At 49.9% G+C, this 16,556-nt stretch overlaps 1 protein-coding gene across 12 annotated transcripts in view; it reads left to right on the top strand.

The window, feature by feature from the left end:
• The window catches only part of Lrp8 (LDL receptor related protein 8), a 109,737-nt gene that overhangs the window by 48,740 nt on the left and 44,441 nt on the right, over positions 1–16,556 (top strand). For all 12 annotated transcript variants that reach the window (XM_045139307.1, XM_045139305.1, XM_045139306.1 and 9 more), the window contains exon 4: positions 14,883–15,011. In XM_045139307.1, the coding sequence (XP_044995242.1) occupies positions 14,883–15,011 (129 nt within the window). The remainder of the gene's footprint in view (positions 1–14,882; positions 15,012–16,556) is intronic.

The following is a 16,556-nucleotide window of genomic DNA, read 5'->3' as shown; positions in this document are numbered from 1 at the left end:
GAGTGCTAGGATAAAAGGCGTGCGCCACCATGCCCAACCCCATTCTTTAAAAAAAAAATATTTTGTTTTTATTTATTTGACAGAGAGAAAGAAGGTGAGAGGGAGAGAATGGGAGAGCCTCCAGCCACTGCAAATGAACTCCAGACGCGTGCGCCCCCTTGTGCATCTGGCTAACGTGGGTCCTGGAGAATCGAACCTGGGTCCTTTGGCTTTGCAAACAAACGCCTTAACCGCTAAGTCATCCCTCCAGCCCTTTCTCTCTCCTCCTTCTCCTCTTCTTCTTTTATTAGTTATGTACATACTCAGTGTGTGAACGGTACACGTTGGTACCATGCTTACCGTCATCCCTGTCCTCCCCCCTCCGAAGGGACCCTCCTTGTTGGGGAGGCCAGTTAACCCGCCCCCCCCCCGTGGGGAATGTGAATCGTGTATTGTGGGGGTGAAGGCATCAGTTATGGGGAACAGGCAATGCCTCTGCGCATAAAGTCCCCAACTTGTGGCTCTTAACAACCTTTCCGTCCCCTCTTCCGTGAATTTCCAAGAGCCATGTCGGGTTCGTTTCAGGTCTCTTTCAGGTCTGCTACCGTTCTCTTGCACATAATTCACGAACGGCGCCGGTTCTTGTTAAGCACTTACTGCCTGCCTCGCCGTGTTAAGGTTTTTGTTGTATCCGTTCATTCATTTTATCCCTGCAAGCAACCTCTAGAGGCGGGTGCGCCCACTTTCTGAATTTTCACAGGCGGGGGGATGAACACCGGAGCTCAGAGAAACTGGAGTGATCTGCTTGCCCATGGCCACTCACGAGCCTGGACTTTGAGGGCCCAGCTCTTTCCTCTGCCTCGGGTGACCCGGTGGCGGAATTCCTCATTGGTCGCCTCCAGCTGGGTGGTGACAGAGGCAGAATCAGGGCTGAAGTGACCACCTGCCTTCCCTCCTTCCTCCCCCAGCGCTTTGTGCAGCCCCGATGATTTCTTTTCCCAGGCCTTAATCCTCAAAGCAAACTTACACCCAGCGGGGGGTCATTCCATGACATTTGGTTAAATTAAAAAAAGGAGGGGGGGGGGCTGGAGCGATGGCTTAGTGGTTAAGCGCTTGCCTGTGAAGCCTAAGGACCCCGGTTCGAGGCTCGGTTCCCCAGGACCCACGTTAGCCAGATGCACAAGGGGGCGCACGCGTCTGGAGTTTGTTCGCAGTGGCTGGAGGCCCTGGCGCGCCCATTCTCTCTCTATATGTATCTGCCTCTTTTCTCTGTTGCTCTCAAATAAATAAATAAAAATGAGCCGGGTATGTTGGCGCACGCCTTTCATCCCAGCGCTCGGGAGGCAGAGGTAGGAGGATCGCCGTGAGTTCGAGGCCAGCCTGAGACTCTATAGTGAATTCCAGGTCATCCTGGGCCAGAGTGAGACCCTCCCTCGAAATACCAAAAGTTGATGAGGAGGGAGCTGCCGGCAAGTCCGGGGTCAGGGCTGTGGAGCTGAGCCCGAGTCCCAGAGGCTGGGGCCTGGGAGGAAAGGCGCCTGGAGTTTGCTGGGACTGAGGGAGGACCCAGGAGCCTCTCTTCAGGGTCAGCTGTTGTCCCAGAGGTATAGGCCTGGACAATGGGGTGGGGGGGCAGAGTCCCATGTAAGTCTGTGGTTGGGTGATAACTGGGTTTCCTGGTCTCCTAGCAACGCAGCTACCAGTCTCTGGGAAAGAAACAGCAGAGGTCCAAATGGATTAAAGACCTTAACATCAGACCGGAAACTTTGAAACTGCTAGAGGAAAAAGTAGGGGAAACCCTCCAACATATTGGTCTTGGCAAAGACTTTCTAAATACAACCCCAATTGCTCAGGCAATAAAACCACAGATTAACCACTGGGACCTAATGAAATTACAAAGATTTTGCACCGCAAAGGACACAGTGAAAAAAGCAAAGAGGCAACCTACAGAATGGGAAAAAATCTTCGCCAGCTATATATCTGATAAAGGATTAATATCTAGGATATACAAAGAACTCAAAAAGTTAACTAATAAGGAATCAAACAGGCCAATCAAAAAATGGGCTAAGGAGCTAAATAGAGAGTTCTCAAAGGAAGAAATACGAATGGCATATAAGCACCTAAAAAAATGTTCTACGTCACTAGTCATCAGGGAAATGCAGATTAAAACTACATTGAGATTCCATCTCACTCCTGTCAGATTGGCCACCATCATGAAAACAAATGATCATAAATGTTGGCGGGGATGTGGAAAAAAAGGAACCCTTCTGCACTGCTGGTGGGAATGCAATCTGGTCCAGCCATTGTGGAAAACAGTGTGGAGGTTCCTAAAGCAGCTAGAGATTGATCTACCATATGACCCAGCTATAGCACTCCTAGGCATATATCCAAAGGACTCATCTCATTTCCTTAGAAGTACATGCTCAACCATGTTTATTGCTGCTCAATTTATAATAGCTGGGAAATGGAACCAGCCTAGATGTCCCTCAACAGATGAGTGGATAATGAAGATGTGGTACATTTATACAATGGAGTTCTACTCAGCGGTAAAGAAAAATGAAGTTATGAAATTTGCAGAAAAATGGATGGACCTGGAAAGTATTATACTAAGTCAGGTAACCCAGGCCCAGAAAGCCAAGCGCCACATGTTCTCCCTCATATGGGGATCCTAGCTACAGATGACTGGGCTTCTGTGTGAGAATGAAAATACTTAGTAGCAGAGGCCAGGAAGTTGAAAAGGAGACATAAAGGGTGGAGAAAGGAAGGGAGGAGGATACTTAATAGGTTGATATTGTATATATGTAATTACAATGATTGTAATGGGGAGGTAATATGATTGAGAATGGAATTTCAAACGGGAAAGTGTGGGGGTGGGGAGGGAGGGAATTACCATGGGATATATTTTATAATCATGGAAAATGTTAATAAAAATTAAAAAAAAAAAAAAAAAAAAAAAAGAAACAGCAGAGTAAGTGACCCCCGACCAGACAAAGGCCCCTCATTTCCTTGCACACTGCCCTGCCCTCCCTAGACACTCTGCAGGTGGCTCCCCCCACCCTCCCACCCCCCCATTCCCCCATCCTTTCTTTACACCACAAAGTGCCAAGATCCAGTGCTGTCCTGGAGACTCACGGACCCAGGGAGACCCAGTGTTCTGCCTTGTCCTTTGTTTGTTTTTTGAGGTAGGGACTCACTCTAGCCCAGGCTGACCTGGAATTCACTCTGTAGTCTCAGGGTGGCCTCGAACTCTCGGCGATCCTCCTACCTCTGCCTCCTGAGTGCTGGGACGAAAGGCATGCGCCACCACGCCCGGCTTTGTGTTGTCCTTCGGAAAGCACAAAGCCCTTCACGCTCACTTGTGACTGCCGTCCTCATGCAGGACGGTGGATCACCTTAAAGAAGAAAACTGGGTGTGTGGGTGGGTGCTGGAGAGATGGCTTAGCGGTTAAGGCGCTTAGCGGTTAAGGCGCTTGCCTGCAAAGCCTAGGCACCCAGGTTCGAGTCTCTAAGACCCATGTAAGCCAGATGCATCTGGAGTTTGTTTGCAGTGCCCTGGAGTGCCCCATTCTCTCTCTTTCTCTCCCTCTCTGACTCTAATAAATAATAATAATTTTTAGCCGGGCGTGGTGGCACATGCCTTTAATCCCAGCACTTGGGAGGCAGAGGTAGGAGGATTGCTATGAGTTTGATGCCACCATGAGACTCCATAGTGAATTCCAGGTCAGCCTGGGCTAGAATGAGATCCTACCACTGAAAACCAAAATAATAATAATAATAATAAATGATAATAATAGCTGGTCACGGTAGGTACACCTTTAATCCCAGCACTTGAGAGGCAGAGGTAGGAGGATCTCTGTGAGCTTGAGGCCACCCTGAGACTCCATAGTGAATTCCAGGTCAGCCTGGGCTAGAGTGAGACCCTACCTCGAAAAAAACGACAACAACAAAAGAATTTATTTAATTAAAAAAAATTTTTTTGTTACTTTTATTTATTTATTTGAGAGCGACAGATAGAGTGAGAAAGAGGCAGACAGAGAGTGAGAGGATGGGCGCACCAGGGCCTCCAGCCTCTGCAAACGAACTCCAGACGCGTGAGCCCCCTTGTGCATCTGGCTAACGTGGGACCTGGGGAATCAAGCCTCGAACCGGGGCCCTTAGGCTTCACAGGCAAGCGCTTAACCGCTAAGCCATCTCTCCAGCCCTATTTATTTATCTACTTGAGAGACAGAATGGGCATGCCAGGGCCTCCAGCCATTGTAAACAAACTCCATGTGCCACCTTATGCACCTGGCTTACGTGGGTTCATAGGGAATTGAACCTGCGTCCTTAGGCTTCTCAGGCAAGTGCCTTAACCGCAAAGCCATCTCTCTCCAGACCCCATTCTTCTAATTCCCTGCCTTCTCTCACAGTTTGTGCAGGGGCCACCAGCCGTGCTCCTCCAACCTCCCAGGTCCCCTTTTACTTGACAGCTAGCTGAGTGAGCAGCAGTGGAAACTTGACTCCAACACCCAGCTTGGTCAGGGTAGTTCTCCCTCCTGTGACCCAATCCCAGAATTCTAAAGCCGTCTCCGTTCCAAGACTCCCGAGCTCTTAGAATTCGGAGATCCAGCCGGGCGTGGTGGCGCATGCCTTTAAATCCCAGCACTGGGGAGGCAGCGGCAGGAGGATCGCCGTGAGTTCGAGACCGCCCTGAGACTCCATAGTGACTTCCAGGTCCGCCTGGGCTAGAGTAAGACTTTACCTTGGGAATAAAAACAAAACAAAACAAAAAAAACCCTGAGATCCCCTCCTCTCTCTGTCTTCTTCACTGTGTCCAGTGGGTGGCAAGGGCCAACCAGGATGCCTGCTTCCTGTGCCCAGTACGTTGATCCAGAGGCAGGTGGGGCCTGGGGCTGGGGAGCACTGCCTGGAGAAATAGGCAAGAGTGGGGACCGTGAGGATAAGGAAGAGTCTGAGGCCGCACGATCTGGAAGCAGGCTTGTTCAATAGCTTCCCAGCTCAACGAACACCCAGCAGCCAGCCCGCTGTCCATTTTAATGGGCGTTGCCATAGCAACCCCCATAGCCCACCGGGTTTCTGGAACCGGGCCAGCTCTGGGCGTTGCATCCCACTCCTCATCTCTAACTGAACGATCATAGATAGGAAGGTATACGGAGGCTTGGTATCTGCTACAGCTGGGTCGGGTCGGTTAGCCTGTGAGACTTCGCACAAATTGCTCAGTCTTCCTGAGCCTCAGTTTCTTCATCCGTGAAATGGCACCTGCCTCCTAGAGATGTGAGGGCCTGATGGGAAATGCAGCTGTGAGTGCAAGAGTAAACGACAACGTGATTGCTTAAAAATATCTTTATTTGCCGGGCGTGGTGGGTGCACACGCCTCTAATCCCAGCGCTCGGGAGGCAGAGGTAGGAGGATCGCCGTGAGTTTGAGGCTGCCCTGAGAGTCCAGAGTGAATTCCAGGTCAGAGCCTGGGCTAGAGTGAGATCCTACCTCGAAAAACCAAATATATATATATTTGAGAAAGAGATACAGAAATAGGCAGGGAGAGAAAGAGAAACTATAGGCATGCCAGGGCATCCAGCCACTTCAAAGGAACTCCAGGTGCACTCACTACCTTGTGCATCTGATTTCCATGGGAAATGAAACAATGTCATCTGGGGGCTAGGGAGGTGTCTCGGTGGTTAAAGGCACTTGCTTGCAAAGCCTGCCAGCCCAGAGTCAATTCCTCAGTACCCACTTAAAGCCAGACGCAAAAAGTGACACGTGTGTGGTGTTTAAAGTGACAAGAGACTCTGGTGCATGTGCGTGTGCACACACACACACACACACACACACACAGATATTTATTAAAAACTTTTTTTTTTTCGAGGTAGGGTTTTGCTCTAGTCCAGGCTGACCTGGAATTCACTTTGTAGTCTCAGGGTGGCCTCGAACTCACGGCGGTCCTCCGACCTCAGCCTCCCGAGTGCTGGGATTAAAGGCATGCGCCACCACGCCCGGCTATTGTAAATTTTGAGTCAACCCCAGTGGTCAACACCATCAGAAAAGAGAAGCTGCTCTAACCGAAAGTGAGAGCTGCATTGCTACACGGGCATGAACATAAGTGTTTAGAGGGCAGTTTGGTGGGCCAGGATGGGGGTTAAGCTTCCTCCCTCCCCCGCTTCAGCATTGGAGGGTTCCTGCTGTTTGGCAATGAGGTTGTTTTCCTTTAGCCTCTTAGAAGTAGTGGTACGTGGATTACAGGCCATCACTGGCTCTTGAGGCATCTTACCTCAGAAGGAGAAGCTGCTCTGGGAGGGGAAGTGCATCGTGGTGAGCCACAGTTACTATTAGTATTTTTTTTTTAATATTATTTTTTATTGACAACTTCCATAATTGTAAACAATATCCCATGGTAGTTCCCTCCTTCTCCCCACTTTCCCCTTTGAAACTCCACTCTCCATCATAATCCCCTCCCCCTCTCAATCGGCCTCTCTTTTATTTGGATGTCATGATCTTTTCCTCCTATTGTGATGGTCTTGTGTAGGTAGTGTCAGGCGCTGTGAGATCATGGATATCCAGGCCATTTTTTATTTTGGAAAGAGCAGGAGAGAAAGAGAAATGGCACGCTACAGCCTCAGCCACTGCATTGGAATTCCAGACGTTTGCGCCACCTAGTGGGCATGTGTGACCTTGCGCTTGCCTCACCTTTGTGCGTCTGGCTTACTTGGGATCTGAGGAGTCGAACATAGGTCCGTAGGCTTTGCAGGCAGGTGCTTTCATCGCTAAGCCACCTCTCCAGCCCTGTTATTATTATTATTATTCAATATTTATCATTAATTTATTTGTGAGAGAGAGTATGGGAGCACAAGGGCCTCTGGCTGCTGTAAACAAACTCCGGACACATGAGCCACATTGTACATCTTTCTTTATGTAGGTGCTGGGGAGTTTGAACCTGAGCCTATTGGCTTTGAATGTAAGCAGCTTTAGCCACTGAGCCATCTGCCCGGTCCCCATTTGCATTTTCATTTCATGCGGCAAAACAAAAGCCACCCTTTTCTGAGTGCCACGCATGTTCCAGGATTTTGAGTATAAGAGGTTTCTACCATTGCTTTATTCCCACCACCCATCAACCCCAGAATATTCAACCCCATTTTCAGAGGAGGGGACCCAGGGAACACAGAGGTTAAATGTCTTGTCTAAGGATCTTAGTGTTAATAAATGGTTGGTGGAAGCGGGGTGGGGGAAGGCTGGAGGGATGGCTTAGTCATTAAGGCGCTTGCCTGCAAAGCCAAAGGACCCCAGGGTCGATTCCCCAGGACCCATATAAACCAGATGCACAAGGAGGTGCATGCTTCTGGAATTCATTTGCAATGGCTAAAGGCCCTGGCGTGCCCATTCTCTCTCTCTCTCTGCCTCTTTCTCAAATAAATAAATTAGTTTTAAATGTTAAAAATAAATAAATGGTTTTTTGGATCCAGGTCTGTCTTTGATTCTAAAACCCATGCCCTTTCTCCTACCTCAGGTTGTCTGTGGGCCTTGGCTTGAAGGATCCTGAATGTAGATTCAGATAGCCACCCTGTAGTCTGTTCTCTCAGTAACCTGTCGGGGAATGCTGGGGACAGCACTGGGGTTCCTCAGTGGCTATGCAGTGCAAACCTAGAATGGAATTCCTAGAATGGCTAGAGAGAGACGGCTTAGCGCTTAAGGCACTTGCCTGAAAAGCCTAAGGACCCGTGTTCGACTCTCCAGGTCCCACGTAAGCCAGATGCACAAAGGTGAGTCAAGCATGCAAGGCCACACATGCCCACTAGGTGGCGCAAGCATCTGGAGTAAGATTTCAGTGGCTGAGGCCCTGACGGGCCAATTCTCTCTCTCTCTCAAAATAATTAAAAAAAAAAAAAAAAACAGCTTTGCTATCCAGGCCTTATTCTGTCTCCGCATCTGTAAAGTGGAGGAAGGGCCCACTTGCTAAGGAGATACTGTTCATCAGGCTGGGCAGTGAGTTTTTCTGACCTGGAGCCTGGAGAGCCAGCTCCGTTTGGCTTTGAGCCCTAGCTTTGGGCGGGGGGTCGGGGAAAAGCATCCCAGGGGAGACAGGTTATTTGACACGCCCAGCATCCTGCTTCCCTCTGGACCCCGGACTCCGGCTATCCTGGGAGATGCTGACCATCAGTGTGACCTCCTCAGACTCTTTTGTCCTGGCACCCGAAGAGCCCTGGGCTCTTCAGGGGACGAGGGGACTGGTTGATGTCAGACACTGAGGAGTCCTCGAGGGCCTGTAATTAGAGCTGCCTATTTAGGGACACACAGAAAATGTTTTATTAATTATAAAGAAAGGAAGCAGACGGGATTGTTTAATCATTGTCCTTGTTGAAAGGTTATGCCATTAACTATATAAATATTCATTAAAAGTTCAATCGGCTGCCTGCTGTACCGGGGGGCTATAGAACCAGGCCTCTGGAGGTGGTGCATATGGCCAAGAGCCCTTTCAGTCATCCGGGCTTCACGGAGAGAGGAGTTTGGGGGCTGGCTCTCCAGTGTGCAAAGACTGATGAAAAGACGCATCTCTCATCAGCAGAACCCTGACTCTCTATCTCCTCGCCTACCATCCACATTTGGGTCTCCTGGGGGCCTCCGTTTCCTCATCGTAAAATGTCGTGCTTACCTGTTGGGTCGCTGCCCTACTGCATCGAGGGAACATTACCGGCATGAGACCCTTTGTAAAGGGTGTTCCTTCTGCTGGGCGTGATGGCGCACGCCTTTAATCCCAGCACTTGGGAGGCAGAGGTAGGAGGATCGCCGCGAGTTCGAGGCCACCCTGAGACTACATAGTTAATTCGAGGTTAGTCTGAGCTAGAGCGAGACCCTACCTTGTAAAAAAAAAAAGAAAGAAAGAAAGAAAGGAGGGAAGGAAGGAAGGAAGAAAGAAAGAAAGAAAGAAAGAAAGAAAGAAAGAAAGAAAGAAAGAAAGAAAAAAGGGTGCTCCTGGAATCTGGGCTCACCTGCAAGATGAGGGTGATGAAGGTGGATCTTAGTTGATGATGGCCATTCAGACAAAATACCCCAGCCTGAGTAAGCTGTAAGCAGCAGGAAGCTTTTGCTTATAATTCCGGAGGCCGAGAATTTCAAGATCAGGATGCTGTTGAAGTCCTATTCCTTCTAGATGGTGCCTTCTTACAGAGTTCTCGTGGCAGAAGGGACTCGGGAACTGGGATTCTTAAGCCTTCTTCTACTTATTTATTTATTTTAATTTTTATTTATTTGACAGAAAGAAGGAGAAAGAGAGAGAATGTGGCGGGGGGGGGGGATGCCAGGGCCTCCAGCCACTGCAAATGAACTCTAGACGCATGAGTCACTTTGTCCATCTGGCTAACGTGGGTCCTGGGGAGTTGAACCTAGGTCCTTTGGATTTGTAGGCAAATGCCTTAACTGCCCTATTCTGGTTTTTAAAAGTAGGGTCTTGTTCTAATCCAGGCTGTCCTGGAATTCACTGTGTAGTCTCAGGCTGGCCTCAGACTCACAGTGATCCTCCTACATCTGCCTCCTGAGTGCTGGGAATAAAGATGTGCGCCATGATACCCAGCTTAAGCCTCTTTTTTTTTGTAATTTTTATTTTTATTATTTATTCGAGAGAGAGATACAGAAATAGGTAGAGAGAGAGAGAGAGAGAGAGAGAGTCAGAGAATGGGTGCACCAGGGGCCTCCAGCCACTGCACACAAACTCCAGACACGTGTGTCCCCTTGTGCATCTGGCTTACGTGGGTCCTGGGGAGTCAAACCTGGGTCCTTTGGCTTTACAGGCAAGCGGTTAAGGCGTTTGCCTGCAAAGCCAAAGGACCCAGGTTCAACTCCCTAGGACCGCCGTAAAGCCAGATGCACATTGGGGGGAGCACGCGTCTGGAGTTCGTTTGCAGTGGCTGGAGACTCTAGCACACCCATTCTCTGTCTGCCTTTTTCTCTATCCTTCTCTCTTTCTCTCAAACAAACAAATTAAAAAATTAAAAAAGAAAAAAAATACATATATATGTATACCTAAAAAGTTTTGATTGTGTGTGATTATGCATGGTCCTGTGTTATATGAGGACATTTTCATACAAGCATATATTGTTTATAGGACATACTTTTAGCATGACCCCCTCCCCCTGCACTCTCCCTCTCTCCTGTTCTATCGGAGGCTCTCCTAGATGGCTTGAGTTCTACTTACATGTCATACATAAATACATTCAATTTTATGTATCTGTAAAATCTAAGAATCACAAATGAGAGAAGGCATACAATATTGGTCTTCTGAGATTGGTCTAATTTCGTTTAATATGACAATCTCCGGCTGTATCCATTTTCTAGCAAACGACATAATTTGGTTCTTGGTTTATGGCCGGAGGAAAAAAAAAATTCCATTGTTGGGCTGGAGACATAGCTAAGCAGTTAAGACGCTTGCCTGCGAAGCCTAAGGACCCAGGCTCGACTCTCCAGAACCCACGCATGCCACGCACAAGGTAGCGTAAGTGTTTGGAGTTTGTAGCAGCTAGAGGACCTGGAATGCCAATTCTCTCTCACTCGTAAAATTAATAATAGTAAAGCTTTAATAAAACATTCTATTGTGTATATGTGCCGCATCTTCTTGATCTGTTCCTCAGTTCTTGTTTTTAAAATGATTTATTTGGGCTGGAGAGATGGCTTAGCGGTTAAGCGCTTGCCTGTGAAGCCTAAGGACCCCGGTTCGAGGCTCGGTTCCCCAGGTCCCACGTTAGCCAGATGCACAAGGGGGCGCACGCGTCTGGAGTTCATTTGCAGAGGCTGGAAGCCCTGGCACGCCCATTCTCTCTCTCTCCCTCTATCTGTCTTTCTCTGTGTCTGTCCCTCTCAAATAAATAACTTAAAAAAAAAAAAGAATTCATAAAATGATTTATTTATTTATTTGGGGGGGGGGATGGAGGCAGAGAGAGAATAGGCACGCCAGGGCCTCCTAGCCACTGCAAATGGATTCCAGATGCACGTGCCACCTTGTGCATCTATCTGGCTTTGTGTGGGTCCTGGGGAATCAAACCTGGGTCCTTGGTCTTCACAGGCAAATGCCTTAACCACTTAAGCCATCTCTCCAGCCCCTTAGTTCTCTGTTATAAGAGGGCATTGGCCCCATGTTGACACTTTCTCATTGGGGAGTAAATTCCAGAAAGAATTTGGGCGAGGGACACCTGCACTTAGCCGTGGGAAGGTAGTGGTGACCATGGTACAGCCAAACTCACCTCAGATACTTGGTAAACGTGGCCCTTCAAGCCCCCCCCCCACCCCCTTGTGAGGTTTATTTTCTTGAGTTGTGGCTTAGTGCTGAGTGACTGCCTTGCCCCTTCCATCCTGGTATTTTCCTCAGGGGTTTGCAAAGGCGTAGAACATCTGTCCGCATCATTTTTAGGGCATCGTTTGTACCTCAAAGAGATGGAGTGTGACAAATCTTTTTTTTTTTTTTTTTCCGAGGGAGGGTCTCACTCTAGCTCAGGCTGACCTGGAATTCACTCTGTCGTCTCAGGGTGGCCTCGAACTCACGGCGATCCTCCTTCCTCTGCCTCCCGAGTGCTGGGATTAAAGGCGTGCGCCACCACGCCTGGCTTGACACGTCTTTTAGACATGCAGCATACTGAACTCAGCGGTACCTGGGAATTACCTGGGCCGGTGGTGTGTGTGTGGCTGGGAGGCGGGGGGGGGGGGGCGGTGGAGAGGTGAAATAACTGACAAGCAGACCCCTCGGCCCTGCCTTCGATGTCCACATTCAGTCAGTATGAACTGGAGACCCTGGTGAGTGGATTCCCTCGGGGCCGGGGTCGTAGGTTCCTAAGGGAGCCTTAAAGCTTCCTTGGCTGTCGGGGCTTTCCAGAACTCTGCCTTGGCAGTTACTGGTAAAAATAAATAAATAAGGGCTGGAGAGATGGCTTAGCAGTTAAGGCATTTGCCTGCAAAGCCAAAGGATCCTGGTTCGCTTCTCCAGGACCCACGTTAACCAGATGCACAAGGGGGCGCACGCTTCTGGAGTTCTTTCGCAGTGGCTGGAGGCCCTGACGCGCCCATTCTCTTCCTCTATCTCTCTCTCTCTCTCTCAAATAAATAAGTTAAAAACATAAAAATAAAAATTTTTTTAGCCAGGCGTGGTGGTGTACGCCTTTAAATCCCAGCCCTCGGGAGGCAGAGGTAGGAGGATTGCCGCGAGTTCGAGGCCACCCTGAGACTCCATAGTGAATTCCAGGTCAGCCTGGGCTAAAGTGAGACCCCACCTCGAAAAACCAAAAAAAAAAAAAAAAAAATTAAAAATCGTATAAAATGGATCCTAAGAATGCTGTGTATCCTTAGTGCATCGCCATATTTTTCATGAAATGCGTCCCACGGGATAACATTGGGGTTCACACACAAGGGGTTAACAGTTTTCTTCTTCTACCCCACTATCTGCCTTTTTTTTTTCCATCTCTTGTGGCCTCTCATCTGAGCCACACAAGAGCAGAGGACACAGATCTGAGACGTGGGTCACTGCGGCCTCAGGGGGCGCAGCAAAGACCATGCCAGTTCCCTGGCATCGGACACAGCCCCTCAGATCCTCGGGGTGGGGGGACCGTTCTTTCCCGTGCCTGTGACCAGAAACTCGGGGTTGGGGGAGGGTTAGTCCCCTGTCTGGTACCGAGCAGTTGACAAGTCTGAACGGCCCCAGCTATTATGTGGATCCTGATAATGGGACACATTTAGCGAGTACCGTTTTTCCAAATGTTTTACAGACATTAATCCGGTCATTACAACGGTCCCATGCGGCAGGTCATAGTGTTATCCCCTCTTCTGTTGGCACAAAGGGAAGTGGGTTTTTTTTTTTTTTTTTGGCCAAGGTCACATCGCCAGTGAATGATTGAGCTCTGATGCCAGCCCAGGAGCCTATGTCCTTACTGCCCATGCCGGAGGCCCCGGAAGGATAATCCTTAGCCTGCTGGGGCATTGTGGAGCGCTCAATGGAAATCTCTAACACTGTGCCCAGCACCTCCTTAGAGACCACCGAGATGGGTCCCACCCCCCCCCGCACCCCAAATGCAGACAGTAGGGTGTCTCAGGAGGTCTCACATACATCTGCCTCTGCTGCCACGTGACTGGGGAGCTGCTCAGGATGAGAGAGCGGCCCCCCACCCTCACCACCACCACCACCACCCCCCCCCCCGGCCCTGAATAAAAGTTCTCATTCTTTCTTTCCAATTGAGAATCAACCCCGGGGGCTTCAGGCGACCCCCCCACCACCACCACCATTCCGTCAGCTGCCGATTACAGATGCGGTAATTATAGCTATGCAATCCCACTGGGGCCCCGTCACACGGTGGTGAGCTTGGCACCATCCTTGCAGGAAGTGGGGGGGACTTGGAAGGGGTCGCTCCAGCTACAGGGTTTTGGGAGGGTGATCCCCCAAAGTCAGATTTCGCTTGATCTGTTGGAACACGTCAGGGAAGAGCGTAGGGTATAGCTCCATGTTGGCAATGCTTAAAGGGAGGTCTGGAGGGGAAGGAGGGTGTCGGGGTGCATAGGAAGGAATGAATGAATCCTTGGAACACATTGACACTTGAGTGTCAGAGACTTCCAGGGGACCATAAAAGAATATTAGGCAAGGGCTGGAGAGATGGATTAGCGGTTAAGGCACATCCCCGTGAAGCCTAAGGATCCGGGTTCGATTCTCCGGGTCCTGTGTAAACCAGATGCACGTGGTGGCGCATGTGTTTGCAGTGGCTAGAGGCCCTGGCTTGCCCATTCTCTCTCTCTGTCTCTCTAATTCTATCTCTAATAAGTAAATAAAAGTGAAATTAGGGCTGGAGAGATGGCTTAGCAGTTAAACGCTTGCCTGTGAAGCCTAAGGACCCCAGTTCGAGGCTCGATTCTCCAGGACCCATGTTAGGCAGATGCACAAGGGGGCGCACGCGTCTGGAGTTCGTCTGCAGTGGCTGGAGGCCCTGGCGCGCCCATTCTCTCTCTCTCTCTATCTGCCTCATTCTCTCTCTGTCGCTCTCAAATAAATAAATAAAAGTGAACAGGGCTGGAGAGATGGCTTAGCGGTTAAGCGCTTGCCTGTGAAGCCTAAGGATCCCGGTTCGAGGCTCGGTTCCCCAGGTCCCACGTTAGCCAGATGCACAAGGGGGCGCACGCGTCTGGAGTTCGTTTGCAGAGGCTGGAAGCCCTGGCGCGCCCATTCTCTCTCTCTCCCTCTATCTGTCTTTCTGTGTCTGTCACTCTCAAATAAATAAATAAATAATTAAAAAAAAGTGAACAAAAAATATTTTTTAAAAAAAAGTGAAATTAAGCTGGGCGCGGTGGCGCATGCTGTTAATCCCTCCACTAGGGAGGCAGAGGTAGGCAGATCGCCGTAAGTTTAAGGCCACCCTGAGACTACAAAGCGATTTCCAGGTCAGCTTGGGCCAGAGTGAGACCCTACCTCGAAAAAACAAACAAACAAAAAAAAAAAGTGGGTGGGGGGCAGGAGAAAATTAAAATAAAATCTTTAATAAAAAAGAAAGAGAGGGCTGGAGAGATGGCTCAGCGGTTAAGCACTTGCCTGTGAAGCCTAAGGACCCCAGTTCGAGGCTCGATTCCCCAGGACCCACGTTAGCCAGATGCACAAGGGACCGCACGCATCTGGAGTTCGTTTGCAGTGGCTGGAGGCCCTGGAGTGCCCATTCTCTCTCTCTCTCTCTCTCTGTCGCTCTCAAATAAATAAATAAAAATAAAGCAAAAAAAAAAAATTTAAAAAGAAAGAAAGACTATTAGGCAAGACAGTGTGGTGGGGTCAGATTTTGGACTTGGAAAGTCGACAGGCAAGACACAGCCCAGGAGGGCCCTGATGGACTTCCGGGGCCTTGGCACGACGCCCTGTGTGCGTCCCTGGCCAAGCCAGGCATCGATATCTGTCTCCACAGCCAAACAAGTGTGTCCTGCTGAGAAGCTGAGCTGTGGGCCCACCAGCCACAAGTGTGTGCCCGCCTCGTGGCGCTGTGATGGCGAGAAGGACTGTGACGGCGGCATGGACGAGGCCGGCTGCACCACGTGTGAGTGTGTGTGTGTGTGGCGGGGGGTGGGGGGGGACACGATCCCGCGGCCTGCGGGCAGTCAAGACAGCCCGGGGAGTGGGGACCGTTTCTGGGGAAGAGCGGGTTGCCCTGGGAGGCCCGGTGGGTGGAGAGGGGTAGATTGGCCATGAGGAGACTAGAAATGGCCGGGCTCTGGGAGACGTTCTCTTTGTTTCATCCTCACGAGTGGACCTCGCCCGCCATCCCCATTTTATGGATGAGGAAAACTGAGGCTCAGATAAGGGAGGAAAAGTGTCCTCAGGCTAGAGAGTGGAACCGAGATTCAAATTCAGGTCCAACACGAGGCTGGGTTTTTTTATTTTTATTTTTATTTTTATTTTTATTTTTTTTTTTTACCATGCGTGACATCTGCTCATTCATTCTACAAGTAATGGTGGCGTGGGTGGCGGGGGTCGCCGGGCGGAGAGCGGGGTGGGGGGGGGGACAACCAGAGAGCTGGCTGTTTGGCAGTAAAATGATAGCTTGAGCCTGGGGCACCATCAAGTGTTGTTTGGGGAAGGCAGGAGATTCCTGAGGTGTGAAGGATGAGGGTGGCCTAAATCCAGTCTGGTCGCACGCGTCGGTGGGGCGGGCATTCCCAGAAGCCTCATGAAGGGACAGATGGAAGTGGACATTGGGACCGTTCCAGGTGGCTGAGCTTCACACAGGATTATCGGTTCCTTCCCCGGGAGGAAGGCCTGGGCCAGCGGGGACCGTGGTCTGGCCTCCTTCCCCTTGGATGGGCACCTGCTGTGTGCTGAAGGCAGGTTCTGGAAGGGACGAGGAAGTGAGTCCCACAGTCCCCCTGGGGGGACCGTTAGGGACAACAGTCTGGATGTGGTGCTCTTAGGCTGTGAGGCTGGACTGATACGGATGGACTCTCCGGGGCTTTTGCAAATCAGCTACCATTGCAGGGGCAGAGGTAATAACTAGGAGATGTTAGGACAGGAACATTCCCCATTAATTATAGGAGCCAGGAGTGTGAGCAATTTTCTGACCAATTTCTCTCTTTAAATATATATATATATATTTATATAAATATATATATATATATATTTGCAAGCAGAGAGAGAGGAGATAGAGAATGGGCATGCCAGGGCCTCCAGTCGCTGCAAACGCACTCCAGACACATGCGCTTCCCCCTTGTGCGTCTGGCTTACGTGGATCCTGGGGAATCGAACCTGGGTCCTTTGGCTTTGCAGGCAAGCGCCTTAACAGCCCAGCCGTCTCTCCAGCCCCTGACCAATTTCTCTTGTCTCTGAGCTTCTGCGGGGGATGTGCTAATGATTGTTAGTCTCAAACCTTGCTGAGGATTCGGTATTTTACCACACACCACCTGTCAGGATTCTCAGAAGGCAATAGAGTTCCCTCCAACCTGTACAAAACAGGTCTATCTACAAAGTCGCTCAGCTAGGTGTCCGCGTCATGGCCCCCTAGCTTGCGTTTTTCCCACCAATGTCCCACCATCCCAAGAGCCCAAAAGGCAATACATATACATACATATATATATATAAATGAAACTGT

This window comes from Jaculus jaculus, chromosome 21 (genome assembly GCF_020740685.1).
Source record: "Jaculus jaculus isolate mJacJac1 chromosome 21, mJacJac1.mat.Y.cur, whole genome shotgun sequence".
In the NCBI taxonomy this organism is placed as follows: domain Eukaryota; kingdom Metazoa; phylum Chordata; class Mammalia; order Rodentia; family Dipodidae; genus Jaculus; species Jaculus jaculus.
This window is presented reverse-complemented; position numbering and strand designations above follow the sequence as displayed.